This window comes from Malania oleifera, chromosome 8, assembly GCF_029873635.1.
Source record: "Malania oleifera isolate guangnan ecotype guangnan chromosome 8, ASM2987363v1, whole genome shotgun sequence".
NCBI classification, from domain to species: Eukaryota; Viridiplantae; Streptophyta; class Magnoliopsida; order Santalales; family Ximeniaceae; genus Malania; species Malania oleifera.
In genome coordinates, this window is record NC_080424.1 from 22,739,630 (window position 1) to 22,757,754 (window position 18,125).

An 18,125-nucleotide genomic window follows, 5' to 3' on the forward strand; every position below is an offset into this window, starting at 1 on the left:
GGGAATCATTGAAAGTGAACACAAGACTAATGACATGTTTGATTTACAAAATGAAATGGAATAAGAAATAAAATAAAAGCTTAAATGGAGAACGACCAAATTAAGTGATAAATTTAATTCTATTCCCTCGCACGCCAATCTTACAATTAGAAAAATAAAATAAAATAAAAACAAGTCAAAAGGGCTTTTTTGTTTAGCATATTTCAAATATCCACTTGGACATCGACCAAGGTAACTTTAGTAACCTTTTTTTTCCGTTAGCAACCTTACATTGCACAAAGAAGCAAGCATTGACATGAGGTCATGCTGGGAAAAATCCAGATGAGTGCCAGCCATCCCCCCTGAAGTCCAATTTCAACAGTAGAACCTACTCCAAATTAATTTATATTGTGTTTGGAAACTTACATTTTAGATCTTAAATTTGAATTTGAGTGGATTTAAACAAAATTTAATATAATTTTATATTATATTTTGTCTAAATCTGCACAAATCCAAGTCCAAAGTCGATCTCAAACATAGGGGTCAATTGGATTCTAGCTTAGTAACCAGTTAAATTGAGCACTCATTCTCTTGCCTTCTCTTTGCATGACAAGAAATTTTTCTTGGCTGCTTCTCTAACCTGGATTCCAGCATATGGCTGTTTTCCTCATCCATCCATAATAAAACTATCACATAAGCTACTTAGAAAGATAAGAAACAAAATAAAATAATCCAAAGAGTTTTATTTGAAATTCAAAATGAACACCTACAACTTAATTTGAATATTGAAAAACAAGTTCACAACCGTTGCAAATCCGTCCAATATGGGAAACTAAAAGAGAGATGCATAACCTATTTACTACCCGCTAGTCAGATTAAGAGTCAGCTTCCTGCCTGCCTTACCTACCTACAAAAATCAGGAAAATAGATAATTAAACAAACTTGACAAATAATAATGACAAAGCAAGTATTTCAGATGATCACAGTCAATAGAAGCAATCAAGCAAAGACACACAATCCCAAACAACAAAGAACATACTCAAGAAATTTGGCATCTAAAAGTTAAAAGTCAGTTGACCAGGATTCACGTACCTTTGGTGTCAAAACACAGTGAAACGGAGAATTTTATAGATGAGAGCATAAGCAAAATTTTCATTTAGAACTATGTCATCGAGCAATGATCATATGATCTAATACTTCATAATTTTATAAGTTTTTACATGTGTATTTGCACAAGATGAGAATCTTAAATTTGCTTTCCAATAAACATGAGTTCATAGAAGAATCATCTGATCTAATACCTCATAATTTTCTAAGTTTTTACATGTGTATTTGCACAACACAAGAATCTTAAATTTGCTTTCCAATAAACATGAGTTCATAGAAGAATCATTTGAAACAAATTATATTTTTCAAGACAATGACACTTGACTCAAGAGAGTTCGCCAAGCGAGGTAGAACCAGGTGTCAGAAGGACAATCCCTTCCCCTCAACCCTAACAAAAAAAGAATAAATAAATAAATAAAAAGGGATGATATTAGATATTATAATTTATTCATATATTCATTAGAAAAATTGTATCAGAAAATACAAATGAACAGTTCAATAAATATGTCTACTGTCATTGTTATAATAAAAAATAAATTATTTAGAGCTTTTTTTTCCCAAACTCAACCCTTGCTGCTTTAGCATTGTTTGTGCTAGAAAAAGGTGACCACACATGCACACAGAGTTCAGGAAATACCTTTTCTGGAAGTTTGCATACAAGAAAATGCTAGAACAAACTATTAATTACAAATGCTCGGTGGAAATTGATAATAATGTTTTCCACTTATTACTCAAAAGGGTCAACTTTTGGCATTAAGTATCAATTGCCATTTGCCAAGGAAGACTAACACAGAACTAAAAGGTGCATTGTTTATGGAGATATGAGGGTATAATATGCTATAAACTAAGGAAAAATTCATGGACATGTTGCCCAACAGAATGATGGCAAATGTGGGTATAGTATGCTATAAACTAAGGAAAAATTCATGGACAGGTTGTCCAACAGAATGATGGCAAATGATCAGTGGGCAACTGCAAATGGCTGGCATACTTCATCAAGTTTAGCTGACTATTTGGAAACATTTCAAAGTATGCTGTATAAAATTGATCAAAAATTAACTGTTTCACGATCAGCCAAACTATCAAAAACAGAAGGCAATTGTATAAAGGAAAAAAAAACAAGGTTCCACCAGAGGGCAGAACTTATTCAGTACACCCACATCAGCTCATTTCACCAGGTTTCAATGGCTCTTCAAGACCAGTAAAATGCATACCTGTACAGCTTCTAATCTGCAGAACAAAAACAACCATTCATTCACAACGAACATGCTTCAACAGCAGATGACGCTGATTGGCACTGTACATCAATCCTGTCAAACAGTTTCATGTAAGGGTATGTCGAAAGTTCTCGTTGTTTCATAACATCAACAGTCTTGCTGCTGTCCTCTACCGGGCAACCAACATCATCAAACCCACTTTCATCAGACTGTTTCATATGAATGATCTTACCAAATAACTGAAATGAACTAGAAGCAACCCTCATTGAGGAGTTGCAAACACGGTTCTCAACTATCTCCATGCCAGAAGAATGCACACTGCTGGGGCTATCTGGAGATAGGTTGTCAGAATGAGAACTGCCAATATTCAGCTCTGTAGACACAATTTTCGCCTTTGGCGACATCTTGCCAAAAAAATTCTCAGTGCACATCTGATGTGTGTCTTCACTTAAGAAGTTGTGTAAACTGGTTACACGGAATAGATCTTGCCTGGCTCCCTGCATGCCAGCAGGAAAAGTGTCATAATTCAACAATGAGGGGTTGAACTTGTCCACTGTTGAATTAGTTAAGCCTGCCATAGGAAAGAAGAGCTCTCTCTCTCCATCATTCAACATCCCAGGTGTCTGAGGAGCTCTGAATTTCTTTGTGGGGGGGAATGCAGTATTAAATGGAGGTGCGGGTGCGACATATTCAACTTGCCAAGGGCACACTCTCTTTACATTCTGCAGAACTTCAGGTTCATCCCAGGTGACCTTAACAGAAATTAAAAATTAAAAAATTCAGACATTCCAAAAAGGAAGAAAAAATAAAAAATTTGCAAACTTAAAAAATGATTTATAGACAGAAACTATTACGCATCTGCAGCAGCAAACAATTTTTTTATACCAATCATTACAGCAGTTGTACAATATCACATCAAGTTCCACCCATGCATGTTAATCAACGAGTGGACATCATCCTTACTAACATCAATCCACATGTAATATATAACTTGGAATCACCAGCATAAATGTAATGTGCATTTCAGTAAATTATGAAAACAGAATTCTAGTTAATCTCACAGATACATGTCTTAAGTTCAAGTTACTCAAAAATATAATACAGAAGAGAGAGGCAACCTACAAGACAATGCAATCTATCTTCTAGCAAGATATTTCATTTCCGTTTTACTTCAAAGCTTTACATCATCCTAGACTGCAACTTATACATAACAGCAGATGAATGAATTTTACCCTAGGCCAGTAAACTCTACTAAAACAGTTTTAGATCCACATACAAGAATAAAAAATAATAGTCTAGAAGTGGCAAATAGCAAGAAACAAACTGAATCTGCATACAACTACCACGAACTACAAGAGATATGCTCCATCTATCATGTAGGCCACATGAGAAACTCTACAAGGCCAGCCCCATTTTTTTGACTATTACATAAGTCTCATGGAAAATCAATTCTTTTCAAATGTGGACCACAAGGTACAAATATTCATCATTTAAGTTTAGAATCATTGCATGAGGTTGTTATAGGGTTCTCGATAGTCATGAGCTGATAAATATTTAGGGCCTGCTTTGTGTCATTTCTGTATCTATTTTCATTTAATGAAGAAATATATTATAACCATGTGTTGTGTTGCTAATTGTTTGTTTCTGATGTCCATTTTTAGTTGTTTCTCAGGGGGGAAAAAAATTGAAAACTAGATATTGTGATTTTCAGTGTTTTCTAAATTATTAAATATTCAAAATTAACATTTGTTAGACTAAATCATTCATTTTATACATAATTTACAGTTCCTATTTTGACCTCTTTTTATAGCCAAAGTGCCAAACACATAGATAGATTTAAGGGTTATTTTTTGGTTCTAGATCACAAATTTTCCCATTCTTCTTGTTATTCACAACTCCTAACCCCCTCCCAAGATTTATTTCAAAGACCTCCAAGAATATCTTTTTTTTTTTTTTGATAATAGAAGAAGATATGTTGAGAGAGGAAAGGAGGGAATGTAAAACAGGGTTAAAAATCCTAATAAAAAGAAGAAAATAAATAAGACCTTACTAGCAAGTCACATAAGAAAACCCCTTTTAAGAACTTGCCCTCATAGTTCATCTGACACTTCAAATTTGCTAAAATGCTGTCTCTACCTCAATTTCCTTTTACTTCCATCCAAGCAAACTTCATTACCTCCAGGACTGGAAAACCAAAAACCCATCTCATGCATCAATTCTTGAGCTTCTAAGCCCTTCCAATCAACCTCAACAACTGGAGTGGGCAAAATCCTTCCTTGCACTGCTGCTCCTTACCCAATCCATCTTCCTCAATTATAAAAGCACCCTCTAAACCTTCCATCAGAGATGGTGGCACATACGATAAATCCCTAATTAAGTCAGATTATTCAGAATCATAGCCACTCCAATCTCGAGTCTCATCCAAAAGCAAACCACCCTTCCTGCAAATTCACTAATATAAACACTATCATCATCTGACATATCACCCATTTCTCCTTCTCCTTGGCTTTGCTACTCACATTGGTTTCTCCCTTCTGAATATTCTGGGAATTCACAATTAATGTACTTTCAGCATTGTTTACTACATTTTTTTCCAGTTGTCCCTGAAGAATTATCTCGATTGTCCACCCGGTAAACATAAACCTTCTCAAAATTCCTTCCCTTCCCAAAAGAATTATCCTCCCTTATTGGAAGCAAACCTCTGTATATCATCCATACCACCTTTGTGAACCTTAGTGCAGGCCCCTCCCTCAGCTAACGCCCGAGGGAATGCTCTTCATCAAGCCCTCATCCTAGCAGCAACTTTCTCAAACCAAAAATGCAGAAGCACCAGTTGAATTCCCAAGACTAACCGAGTTGCAACTGTCCCTGGTTGGAGGTTGCCCTGCTGGATTCGCCCTACCAATCACCCACAGTGGAAGGCTTGGAATCCCTTTTCTGCAATAAGACGTTAAACTATTATACAAAAGGGAGGGGGCTGTCTCTAAATGAGAGTCCACTGGTCCAGGCTTATACAGTCCATTTCTAAGATCTGCAATGGGCTCATTACCTACTTTGTAATAATCAGAATTTTGGGTCTGCCAAGAAAGCCCATTAAGATCTAGCTTACTATGAGCTTTAAGGGATCGCTAGCTTTTATTCAAGGTCCAATGGGCAGGAAATTGGGCCATGTCACCACTTAAGATATTTGGGCTTTTTGCCCACTCACTCAGTTGGCCAAAGTCCTCAAATTCTAGACAACCCAAAATCCAGCCCACGTCCAAATTGATGGTCAGGCACCCTGATCCACTCCATCCCATCTTCACCGTACTCCCATCCCCCAACAAAACCCTAGCCGCCTCTACCATCGAAGCCAAAGTCCACATATGGAGATGATGTCCTGCCAATGATGGATGAACAGAGTGTTGCTGCACCTGCTGCAACTGCATCTACTGCTTCGCCTGTTGCTGTTTCTGCACCACAAAACCACACATATCACAGATCCGTTCTTCTTGGCCAACACTTCTTTGCTCCATGAACAACCACCCCTTTGTAAGCCTTTGCCAGCATCACCCTTTCCATTAGGAAAAACACTAATCACTGCACAGAATTCTTGCACGGACTTTTGCCATCCATCCCTTTTGGTCTGCCAGGAACAAACACCGAAAAAGGTCTTCCTTGCCATCCCAACCCTATCTCAAGAACTTTCAAAGTTTTGTTGGTCGAATTAGGGGTGAGCATAATTCAGTTAAAACCGAACTAACCAAACTAACCAAGTAAATTCAGTTGGTTCGGTTTGGTTAAAAATTTATTTGGTTTAGTTCAGTTTTCATTTTCGTTGAATTTTGGTTTTCGGTTGGTTTTTGGATTTGGTTAATCCGGTTAACTGGATTAACCGAATAGTATAAATCAATAATAAATAATTATATATATTATATATTAAAATATTTTATATACTATATATATATATTAAAATTTTATTTATTTTTTATATATCATATATATTAAAATTATATATTATTTTTATTATATATATATTAAATATATATATTTTATATATTTTTTATATATATTAAAACATTAAATCAGTTAATCGATTTAACCAAAATTTGATTTGGTCGGTTTTAAGTTCAATTAAATATGAAATTTCGGTTGGTTCAGTTAATGATATTTCTTAACCAAAATTTTTCGGTTAATTAACTGAATTAACCAAACCGACTGAATGGTCACCCCTAGGTTGAATCACCAACTAATATATCACACTACCAAAATTAATACTTCAGAAGCCCCTTCTCAGCCTGCCATCAAAGCCAGACCATTGGAGAACCACTTCCAAGGAAAACCTCACCCATCGATTACACGTTGGATTATGCTCGAGAACAAACAGAAAATCTCCCTTACCTTTATCCAGTCAGGCTTCCCCTTCAATCTAAATGGATTGATGGCAATCACATCCTTCTATGGCAGTCATGATGCCAAGGAGCAGTAGCAGGAGAAGAGAGAAGCAGGAGCATCTTTAATTTGGACCTGAAATCTTCAAGAACCTCCAAGATTCCAAGCTCAAACCATTGGACAATCCCCTAGGAGACTCTCCAATTACTGACAGCATGGAGTTTATTCTCCCTTCACAAAAAAACAGCTGCCCTGTGACCTTTTTTGCATTATCTTTTTTAAAATTTCCCCCCATAAAGTATAATTAAAAATTTTAACTTTTGAACCAGTGGGCCCATTCTTTACTAACCTAGATTCAAGACATAGCTTGATTTATGCAGGATAAGATACAGGTCTATGAAACAAATAGCACAAGAACATTGAAGCCAATTACCTACAGCAATGCACTTGCCAATGATAAAGATATATAGCTTCTTATAATTGTAAAGACAATTTGGGTCCTTTTTCTATTCATCATTTTCTTCTATTAGAATTTGCAAGTTTATATAAGTTGAAAAAAAAAATTAAATTTATTCCAAAAATTTATTTTGCACAGATAAGCAAAAGAAGGTGGAGGTGAAGAAAATGTCATTGACGACAAAAAAAATTCGACCCACTTCTACAGTATTACTGGAAGCATTAAAAAATAACTCACCATAAGACTAACAATTTACAGTCCAAAAAGAAGAAAAGAAAAACTGATCAGCCTAAAGAGGTATGGTACACATGCAAGATTAATAAGACCAATTATTTCATACTCCAACAGTCCAACTGTATTAGGATGTGTCATTGGACGTTTTGAAGATAGTTCACAAATGAATTATTGAGACCCATGACAATGATAAATCCCTTTCAAGAGAACAAAAAAAAAAAGAATAATCCTGTAAGGATGTACAGCACCAAAAAACAAAGGCGACCTTGACTTCTTGAGCCCCCAAAAAAAAAAAGAAGAAAAAGATCCTTTTAGCTAGTTGCCAACCAAAGAACCTTCATTCATCTAAACTCACTACACACGAACTTGGCTATCAGATGCACTTGTAACGAAAGACTACAACCCCATCACTGAACTATCACATGGGCATTCCACTCTAATATGTATTAAATTCTAGTTGATGACTCAAAATAGTAGATTTTGGCAAAATACCACGAAGCATTAATTCTTTTTTTTGAAAGAGAAATTATGAATTAACCCCTTAAGAAGACTTCCCCTAATTTTCAGATACCCCACTTTAATTCCCCCAGAATAAAAAAAAGTAACAACATTACCTCTAGTTATATTATATAAAAGAAAGGACAATAGCCCCAAGATATATTACAACTCTTCCCCTCTTCCTCTTCATTTCTCTATCTTCTCCAATTACAACATCACCATACACAACAGCCATAGGCAAATATGCTTCCGGCAGAGGCCATGAATTCTAGTGAACCAATATCCAATTGTACTTCAGCATGCGGACTCAGCTGCCCACTTCAATTCCATTGGTGCCCCCTCTGTGGTCACTCTAACCACTACCACCAAATTTACTAATACTCGTTCTCATGGATTTTAGGAGTCACCAACCCAAACAATTTCAGCTCATAGCCGAAGTTCTAATTTTTATATTTTTATAAATATTTTGGCAGCATATCATCAATTGACTTCTACTGATAAATTGTTGATTTCCATGTATTGTAAGTCATCACCTTGATCCACCGTTCTTCGGATTCTTCAGATTCTCCTTTACTTCTTCACTCAGCAACAGTTTGATGCAATTATCTGTGAATTTCTTGTTCAGAGCAAGGTGTCAGGGAGTGATGCTCGGATCATCCTTCATGAAGTTATACACTTATACTATGCACCAATTGCTTATCTAAAGGAGCAGAAGACCTTCTGATCAATCAATCCAGTCTCCTCATTTGAGGCATCACCAGCAGTTTCCACTCCAATGCTGGCAGTCCAAGTTGCCAGACCGTGGCAGGTCTCAACCAGCCACTAGCACCTCATCTATTTGTGAGAGCCACCATCTAAGGCCAAATATGACCAAACAAAGGGTTCTAATCTAATTTCAAAAAACCAATATTTGCTCTTGAAGTTAAAGCATCTACTTTGCCATGTTCATGTCCAGCACAAATTTAGTCCAGACTCACCAAGAGTCTCTTTGTCAAACCCCTCAATGATTTATCGTATGATTTTAAAGTCCAAACATAGAATGCTCAAGCTTTCAAAGATATGGTTTAATCCATTACAATGGAGTTCCTTGTAGTATCTCTGGCACTAGACTAAAAGAAGAAGAAGAACGAAAGAAATGAAGAGAATTATATATACAATTCAGCATTATTTATAGTTGATTCAGTTTATGGAGTGGTCGTTGGTTGATTTAATTAATGTTTCAATAAATTGAAATATTCCCACTTACAAGCCATTTTGTGCCCATTATTCAAACCCCTTCACCATGCACCGTTTAATTTCAAAGCTTGGAAAAAACTTACAAAACTACAAATTATATATCTATAACTCAAGACAAAGCAATTGAGTTACAACAACACTAGTCCAACAATGGCTCTAAATAACTCATTTCACAGAATAATGCCTACCAATTCCTGAGTATGCTACCAATTGTTTCATGGCTCTAAATAAAAATTTTCATGGTATAATGCATATCAGTTCCTGAGTGTGCCTACCATTTATTCCAATACCTTGCCCTAGCCTGAATTTTTAAAAAAAAAAAAAATTAAAAAGTTTCTGATTGTAACTTCAGATACCAACACATGCATTTTTCATTCATTAATTTCAGAAGTTACTAGTCATTCATGAAACATATTACTTCAACACTCCAGAAATATTATATAAAGAAGATTTGAATCTTATGATGTGCACAGGAACTGTTCACAGAAATCCAATTCTATATAACTTAAATATTAGATATGTTACACACGTGCCACAACTTATTTGAAAAAGTTTTCAGGTCAATCGGTTCACCGAAAAATAAACATAAACCCTATGAATTCAGTCTTATTTTAGTTTTCCAGCAAAGTTTGTTGTTGTTGATGTTGTTATTACTAGTTTACTATTACTGTTATTATTATTTAGGAAGTATCAATGCCTCAAGACCCCTTGGGTGTTGGTGTCCAACATATACACAACATATACAACACCAACACATGACACCGACACTTCCTTGACACACCAGGACACTTATTCGAGCTTGTTGAAAAATTTTAAAAAGTAATGATAATTCTTGCTTTTCAACACTCTTGAATCCAATCACACTTTTTGGGACACACCCAAGACATTGGATTGCCAGCAACTCTGCATGTGCTGATTTTTTTTTTTTTTTGTGTAGAAATAGAGTTCCCAAATACCTCAATGGGCATTTCCATGTTCTCGTGATTATTCCATCTTTGTGTAATATTAAATTATGGGTGCACGCAAGTGAAATTTTATTTGTATAATGTATGTGAGTTATACACATTTTTTATAGAAAAATTAGATTTGTAGACCCACACATGATATTCAAAAGGAAAACACTAGTATAAATATATCTAAATACACATTTTTTTAATTAATTAATTAATTTATATGTTCTCAACATGTCATATAGCAGTGTTTTTAAGTTCCCATATTGTCGTGTTCATATCTTGTCTTATCCATGTGAGGTGTCGCTGTGTCAGTGATGCTTCTTAGATGATGACGATGATGATTATTATTATTGATAGAAAAGGAAACTTTATTAAGAAAGAAAGAATAGACAATGAAGTTAATAAATCGTTCTATATATATATATATATAAAAACACAAAGGAAAATCAGGCTAATAAAGCTTTCCAATCATGCAGAAAGAGAAACCAACACTGCCACAACAACATGAAGAAAAAGCCCTCAGCAAAGCAAGCAGTGTCATCAAAAATCAAAGAAGATTCTGACTTCATCTGCATTTACCTTTGGTAACAAACGGGAGTTTTTGATTCTCAGGCTAAGATTTTTTGGTAGGAATGGAGTAACTGAACAGTATTAGAATGGAATGAATAGAACAATTATCCTATTATGTGTATGGTCTCCCATCTAAAAAGGTAGGATGGAAAGGTAGAATTTTCTTTCATTAGTTTTGGTTTTAATGCTTTTTAACACCCTCAGCCTGAAGCTGGCAGGTGGAGGGGCAGGCCAGCTCTAGACCATGTGAAGGGGCTGAGAAGCCTCCCTAGCCAGTCGTAACTCATATCTTACAATTGTGCTACATATAGTTTAAAAGTACTTAGTCAAGCCTAACCCACGAAACAAACACACCCTAAAGGGTATGCACAATACTCATTGTGAGTATTTAGTCAAGCCTCATGAAACAAACACACCCTAAAGGGCATGCATAATAATCATTATGCCTCACATTTTATTTAAGGTAGTCATTATGCATATTAATTTTTCACTCCAATAGCCAACAGTACACAAACAGAAAAATAGACAACAAATGTTTGGTTTCGAAACTCAAAATGGCAAAATCTTGCAACAAGGTAGCAGCAACTAAATTTTGGTTCTGTGCATCTCTGAGGATCGTTATTTGTGTATGCACAGGACATAAATCACACACACAGATCATAGCCCCATCTCAAACCATGATGTCTCTGGCAATATTTAATTTTGCAATGTATAACAACAAAATAAGGCTTAGTGAATGTTCTGATGACAAGTCAAAAGCCAACTGATTAAATTGCAGATTAATCAGTTTATCGAGTTCGAGTCTGGGGTACTATAAGTTTTCAGCTTTCTTAAATGAAAAATAAAACAACTAAGCCAATACTAAACATGGGTGGTATTGAGAAGTTGGAGAGCAAATCTCCCTGCTAATATAGTAAAATTTTTAAAATATAAATTTTTTTTTAAAAAAAAAAAAAGAAAAGGTAGCAGATGCTAAATTGGGTGTACAAGATGTTCAAGGAGAAAATTGCACAGCCTCCATACATAAATAAATTGTAAAGCAAAAAATAAGAAGTGACTTTTATGGTGAATCCCAAGACCAAATGCCAGGCCAACAGTTTACTGGTCCGACTAGCCAGGCCAAACTGGGTCTAATAACAGTGGTCTGCACCAGATAAAACCTAGACAAAGAAGTTGAACAGCAAATTCTCCCTACTAGCATAGTAAAATTTTTAAAATAAATTTAAAGGTAAAAAAAAAAGGGCAGATACTAATTGTGTGTACAAGAAGTTTAAGAAGAAAATTGCACAGCCTCCATACATAAATAGATTGTAAAATAAAAACTAAAAAAGTGGTTGTTATGGGGAATCCCAAGACCAAATGCCGGGCCAACTGATTTACTGGTCCAACTAGCCAGGCCAACCTGGGTCTATTAACAGTGGTTGGCACCATATAAAATCTAGACAAGCCAAAAGTAATAAAGACAGTTCACAACATAAATCACTAGGAAAGCACACTCTGCACTTCACAAGAAATATTCTTCAAACAGCCCAACATGAAACCATGTTAAGGAATACCATCCTACTTGAATTTTTTTATTAAAAAGAAATTTAACTCTTCTTCAATTAGAATTTTCCAAAAAAAAATTACTGAAAATTCCACGGGTTCTCATGATAACAATGTGACTAAGTACAAAAAAATACTTTATTAAATCTGATGTCAGTGGGGAATACTCCTCCAAATGTCCATATTGATGACAAAAAATTGGTCCAATTTAAAGGATGCAGACAACTCTGAGAATATTCATCACAATGTACTGACAAAGTTCTCAGTTCAATGTTAACAAAGTTGTCCAACACCTATGTGCAAGCAAAGGCAGAGAACAAACTGGCTGATAGAATTTGGGCACATGCTCTCACTAAGAATACTTGCCATTTTGTCCAACTATGTATCTCTTGCACATCTATAATGTGCAGGACAATTGTCCGCATCAAAAAACTAGCACATCTGACATTAGTTGACACAAAGAACAGGTCCATCCATGTCATACACTTTATAAGGTACAAACAAAATTTCACCTTTGGTAACTTAAACGGAGTGTTTGATTCACAGGCTAAGATTTTGTAGAATTAGACTAGCTGAATAGTGTTGGAATGGACTGGAGAGAATAATTATCCCATTATGTGTTGGGTCTCCCATGGGAACGTAGAATTTTATTTCTTTAATTTTGCTTCAATGCCTTTTAACTCCCTCAGCCTGAAGCTGGCTGGTGGAGGGGCAGGCCAGCACTAGACCATTGAAGGGGCTAAGAGGCCTCTCCCTGGCAGGTTGTATCTTATACTTGTGCTACATGCAGTTTAAAAGAACTCAAGCCTAACCCATGAAACAAACACACCCTAAAGGGTATGTATAATAATCATCATAAGTACTTAGCCAAGCTCGCTGTTACCTAGAACAAGGAATGTTCTGGTACTTGAAACAGGAACGGGATCGTGGTATGGCACATGCTCTAAAATGTGGAACGTTAGGGATATACTTAAATAGATATATTGGTGAAAAAAGTGTACTGTCACATGTATATTTTGGAGAGGACATTCAAGTGTTTCTAAACACACAAGAAAATTTCTCTTGTGGAATAGATTAATGACTACAGAAATAGACTTAATATGTGATGATTCCCAGTTTTAAGTAATAAAAAGTTATGTTATAGGAAAGACATTGAATTAAAACTATGGATTGATAGATTTAACGTTGTGGAATGAAAATGTACCACGTTTTGGGACATTTGTACCAACACATGGTTCACTAGGGTATTAGCATTTTCTAGTAACCATGGTCAAGCCTAACCCATGCAACAAACACATCCTAAAGGGCATGCATAATAATAATCATTGTGCCCCATGTTTCGTTTAAGGTAGCCATTATGCATATAAATTTTTCACTCCAATAGCCAACAGTACACAAACAGAAAACTAGATAAGTACATGTTCAATTTAGAGGAACTCATAACCACAAAATCTTGCAACCATGTACTGGTAACTAAATTTTGGAACTGTGCTGGTAACTAAATTTTGGAATTTGTGCATCTATGAGGACTGTTATCTGTGCAATTGTGTATGCATAGGACATAAATTGCACCTGCACATCAAAGCCCACCTCAAACCATGATATCTCTATCAATATTTAATTTACAATATAAAACGAAAAATAAAGTTCTAGTATCTTAGAATCTTAGATCGCTCAGCCTAAGAAACCCCATCCTAATGCCAGTACAACAAAGTGTGCTAAAAGTTAATGAAAGCACGACATGATAACAAAATAAAATGGCAGGTAACATTCATGCAATGCTCCGTCAGAACATGTGGAAGAAGAAACAGAGCACTCCATCAAGCAAAAGCAAAACATAGTCATACCTGAAGCATGCGCCATGGGGAGCCTCGCCATGGCCCATTATCAGGAATAGCAGCGGAAGAAACCGTTCCCTGAAACCACGTCATTCTCGAGGAATCCTCTGTCTCCATTGCCATCTTAACCCTCGTACCAGTCCTCCAATACACATTCAAAGAAGAGTCCACCACCTCCGCTCTCACCACAAAGTCCGAAGCACCTGCCCTCGGATAATACACAACCTCAAACGGCATATCTTGAGCCGCCAACTCTGTCGCCTCTGCCACCATCTCCGGCGAAACCCTACCTTTTCCATTCCTAGAAAAACCCTCCCTCTTCGCATTTTCCTCATCCACCTTCACCCTAACCCCGCCAATCCCGCAGCTCCACCTCGAGAGGTCACCAGTCCCGCTGGACCGCATGGCCCGGCGTACACCCACAAAGAGCTTCCCAGTCTTGTTCTTTATGAACACCACCGAATCGCCGGCAATTAGCTTCTTGTGGTTGACAAACTTGCTCCAGCCAGTCGTGAGCAAGTGCCGGCGAGGCGTCCCGCGATAGATATGCCGGAAATTCCAAACGACGCCGTGAACGTCCGTCACGGATATTGTCTGGACGGGCGGGTCCGCCTGGAAATTCAACGGCGGAAAGATCGAGTCGGCGCAGAACCGCGGCACCGAGAATCCACCGCCATTGTTGGCGTCGCTAGGCGTCAAGACCTTCGCAAACGACACCATACTTTTGTCATCCTCTCCGCCTCCATCGTTTTCCATGAGGTTTCTTGCAGAGAGCGGTTCAGAATTCCAGCTATGACCGGGAAGTTGACGGACAGGCTCCAAGTGGATCTTGACGTAGACCTCGTCGGTATCGTGGTTGGCGAGGAAGCGGACGGCGAGGACTCGGCAGAGGATCAGGGGTTTGGAGGAGGCGAGGGGGGAAAGGACGGGAGGAAAGGAGCACTGCTCGGCGTGGCCTTGGGGAAAGTAGTATACACTGGAATGGACAGCGGGGATTCGCACGGAGGTTCCCGCGCAGGCCTTCCAAATGTTGGGGTCGACGGGTCGAGGCTCCGTTGCCATTGTTAGGGTTACTGAACCGAACGAAAACTCAGGGAGAAAGAAAGATGAAGAGAAGGAAAAAGAGTGAGGGAGAGACAGAGACAGAGGCTTCCTTTAGGGTTTTTAACATACGGTGTTTGTGTGGGAATGTGTCTCTTCTCTCTCTCTCCGCCTCTCTCTCTCTCTCTCCTCTGTCTCAGTTACTGATGAAGCTGGGAAACTTGCTGGTTGGAGAAGAGGAGTGAGAGTGTGCCGTCTCGGGTCGGAGAACGAGCACCGGGCAACGGCAAAAGCGGGGATGGAGAACCGAAACAGCCCCTGAATTTGCTAAAAATTTCAATTCTAGCCCCACCCCTGTAACTAACTCCCACTCTTTATATGTATTTTGGCTTATAATAAATAATCTGGAGTTTATCTTTTCATTTTTTGACAAGTGTAGCCCACACGGCTTAAACATTTAATTCTTAAATTTTATTTCTTTTTTTCCTCCTCATAATAATAATTAGCATTGTGTTTAATTATATATTTAATTAATAATCACAAGAATACAAACAAAAATAATACCAATTTTTAATAATCATTTGAGTATGATATTCACAATAATAATATAAATAATTAATTAATAATGATAATTTTAATAAATGATCACTAATCAAAATAAAATATTGATACTTTTTAATATATTTTTTAATAATAACAATACTGATAATTATAATAGTGAAAGATAATTATGATAAATATTTATGATAATATCTTAAAATAACAATCATGATACCATCTCAAAATATCAAAGTATCTCATTCCTCAATCTTCTCCTCGGATTCTTCACATAATTTTAAGTTTGAAAAATCATTTTGACCATTCAAAAATCGAATTTCGTCTCTAAATAATTTGATAAGATTCTCTCATTATTATAATTTTAATTAATTTTAAATAATAAATTTTTAGAATTCAAGTTGAAATTTAAGGCTTTTTAAATGTGCCCACATCGAAGCTCTCTCAAATCTTCTTAAATCCTTGAGTTTTTTTTTTTTTTTTAATTTTTGTTATGAATTCAAAGCTTAAATATTTTGACATCAATTATTCATAGATTTTAATGCACAAATTATAATAAAATTTTATATATTTTTTTTTCCTTATTTTCACTTGGATCTCAAAAAAGTGTCTTTAATTCATTTTTCTAGAAAATTGATCATGTATGCATATAAGGCTACTAATTGGTTGAAATTTTTTAAGTAATATTTGGAAGTACGGAGTTCTGACATTAACTTTCAACTGTATGAACTTGGAAGAAAGTCAACATAATTTTATATATAAACTATCAGAAAATGATTCATATAACCGACTCACCTAGTGGAACTTAAGGTTTGATTTTATTATTTTTTATTGTTGTTCAATATAATTTTAGACAACGATTTCTCCAAATTCATATAAATTCAAATCTAACATTGAAATCCATGCTTCCAAATGTTGGGTTGAAGAAAGAGTATTATTCAAGTTTACATATAGATTCTTTTTCAATTTCAAACTATGTTTGCATTCATTTTGTAATTGAAAAAAAAAATAATATATTTATGGACAAAGTACATATCTAAAAGTTTGCTGACTTAAAAATGTATTATTTTGTATTGTCACTAAAGAATCACATTGAGTGGCCAACAAAATTTGATTATTAAGAATATATATATATATATATATATATATATATATATATATATATATGAATATGCACTTTTAACTCAAAAGTTAATATGGTATAATCAAATATAAATAACACTTTAGAATTTAATTTCTCTAAAAATGCATTTAATTCAAAGATAATAGGGTATAATTTGAAGAAAGAGCACGTGAAGAAAGAATGTTAGGATAGAAAGAACCAAGACAACAAGCATAGGGGTTGAAGCAAATCAAGTTGAATGGTCCATTGCCATCAGTGATGGTGAAGTGTAAGCTGCCGGTAAGAGTTTCAATACTCACAAAAAATGGATTATTGATAGTGACACAATTCATCATATATGCTCGTATAGATCATAATTTTTATTTTACTATTTATGTGAGGATAGTTGTGCAATAATTGTAAATAATTCAAAATCTAAGGTAGTTGGCTGCAGCCAAATTAAACTATATAATTTAGTTGTGAGAACTCTTGAAAATATTATGCATATACCAAACTTAAAATAAAATTTGATATCAATCTTGGAATTATATTTGAGAGGGTATAAGTTCACCGATCAAGGTGAGTATATTAAAATTTCAAAAGTTGCACTTGTGGTATGAAGGGATTTTGGGAAGGAAAATTATACAAATTCATCCATGCCACGTTTAATAAAAAATGCGAGTGGTTCAAGTGCATGGAAAAAAAAAAATAATGTTCTTTCTAAAGAAATGAAGGTGGTGGGACCAACAAGTCAAAAGTTCACTTTGAAGGAAAGATGATGGTATTTCCAATAAAGATGGGTAAGTCACATAGATCTTCTCTATGTTTCAAGCCAAGGTAAGTTTGATGGTTTGATAGCCAACAAGTGAAGATTTTATCAAGATAGAGGATATAAACTTAGCGATGGTATCACATGTGTGAGAGGTGGAGATCTGTTGGTCTCAGACATGTGGTGGGGTCCAACTAATACAAATGATAAATAAAAATAAAAATGGAAGGAAGAAGAAAGTTGGAAGTTGGAAGTTGATCCTTGCATGGGAAATAAATGCATGGTTGTCATGTAAAGCTTTTTTTCAAGGTTAATTAACTTGTCTTGGTTAGTGGAGGCGAGTCATGCTTGATTGACTTTTTTGCAGCTTGGAGTTTTCTTCCGTGAAGACTCCTTGGGGGATGAGCCAAATACTTAACTTCCTCAAACACATAAGTTTCAAAGTCATGTCTTGACTTTGGGGACAACTATCTAGGCAATTGTAACAAAGTTACTGTAGAGACCTAGAAAATTTATAGCAATTAAATAATAAGAGATCCACGTTCATCGACGAATCGGCTTCTTGGACTCGTCAACGTGGACGCGTGTCTCGTCAACATGGACGCGTGTCTCGTCAACGAAAACTTACCGAGAGGGCTGTTTCCAGGGTCTAA

At 35.9% G+C, this 18,125-nt stretch overlaps 1 protein-coding gene across 1 annotated transcript; it reads right to left on the reverse strand.

The window, feature by feature from the left end:
* Positions 1 to 702: 702 nt before the first annotated feature.
* Positions 703 to 15,379, reverse strand: LOC131162893 (auxin response factor 17). The gene is made up of 3 exons (XM_058119500.1): positions 14,015 to 15,379; positions 2,301 to 3,055; positions 703 to 886 (listed from the first exon to the last, which is right to left on the reverse strand). Exons 1-2 carry the CDS (start codon positions 15,065 to 15,067, stop codon positions 2,342 to 2,344), a joined length of 1,767 nt encoding a protein of 588 aa, XP_057975483.1. The 5' UTR covers positions 15,068 to 15,379; the 3' UTR covers positions 703 to 886; positions 2,301 to 2,341.
* Between the last annotated feature and the right edge of the window lie 2,746 nt (positions 15,380 to 18,125).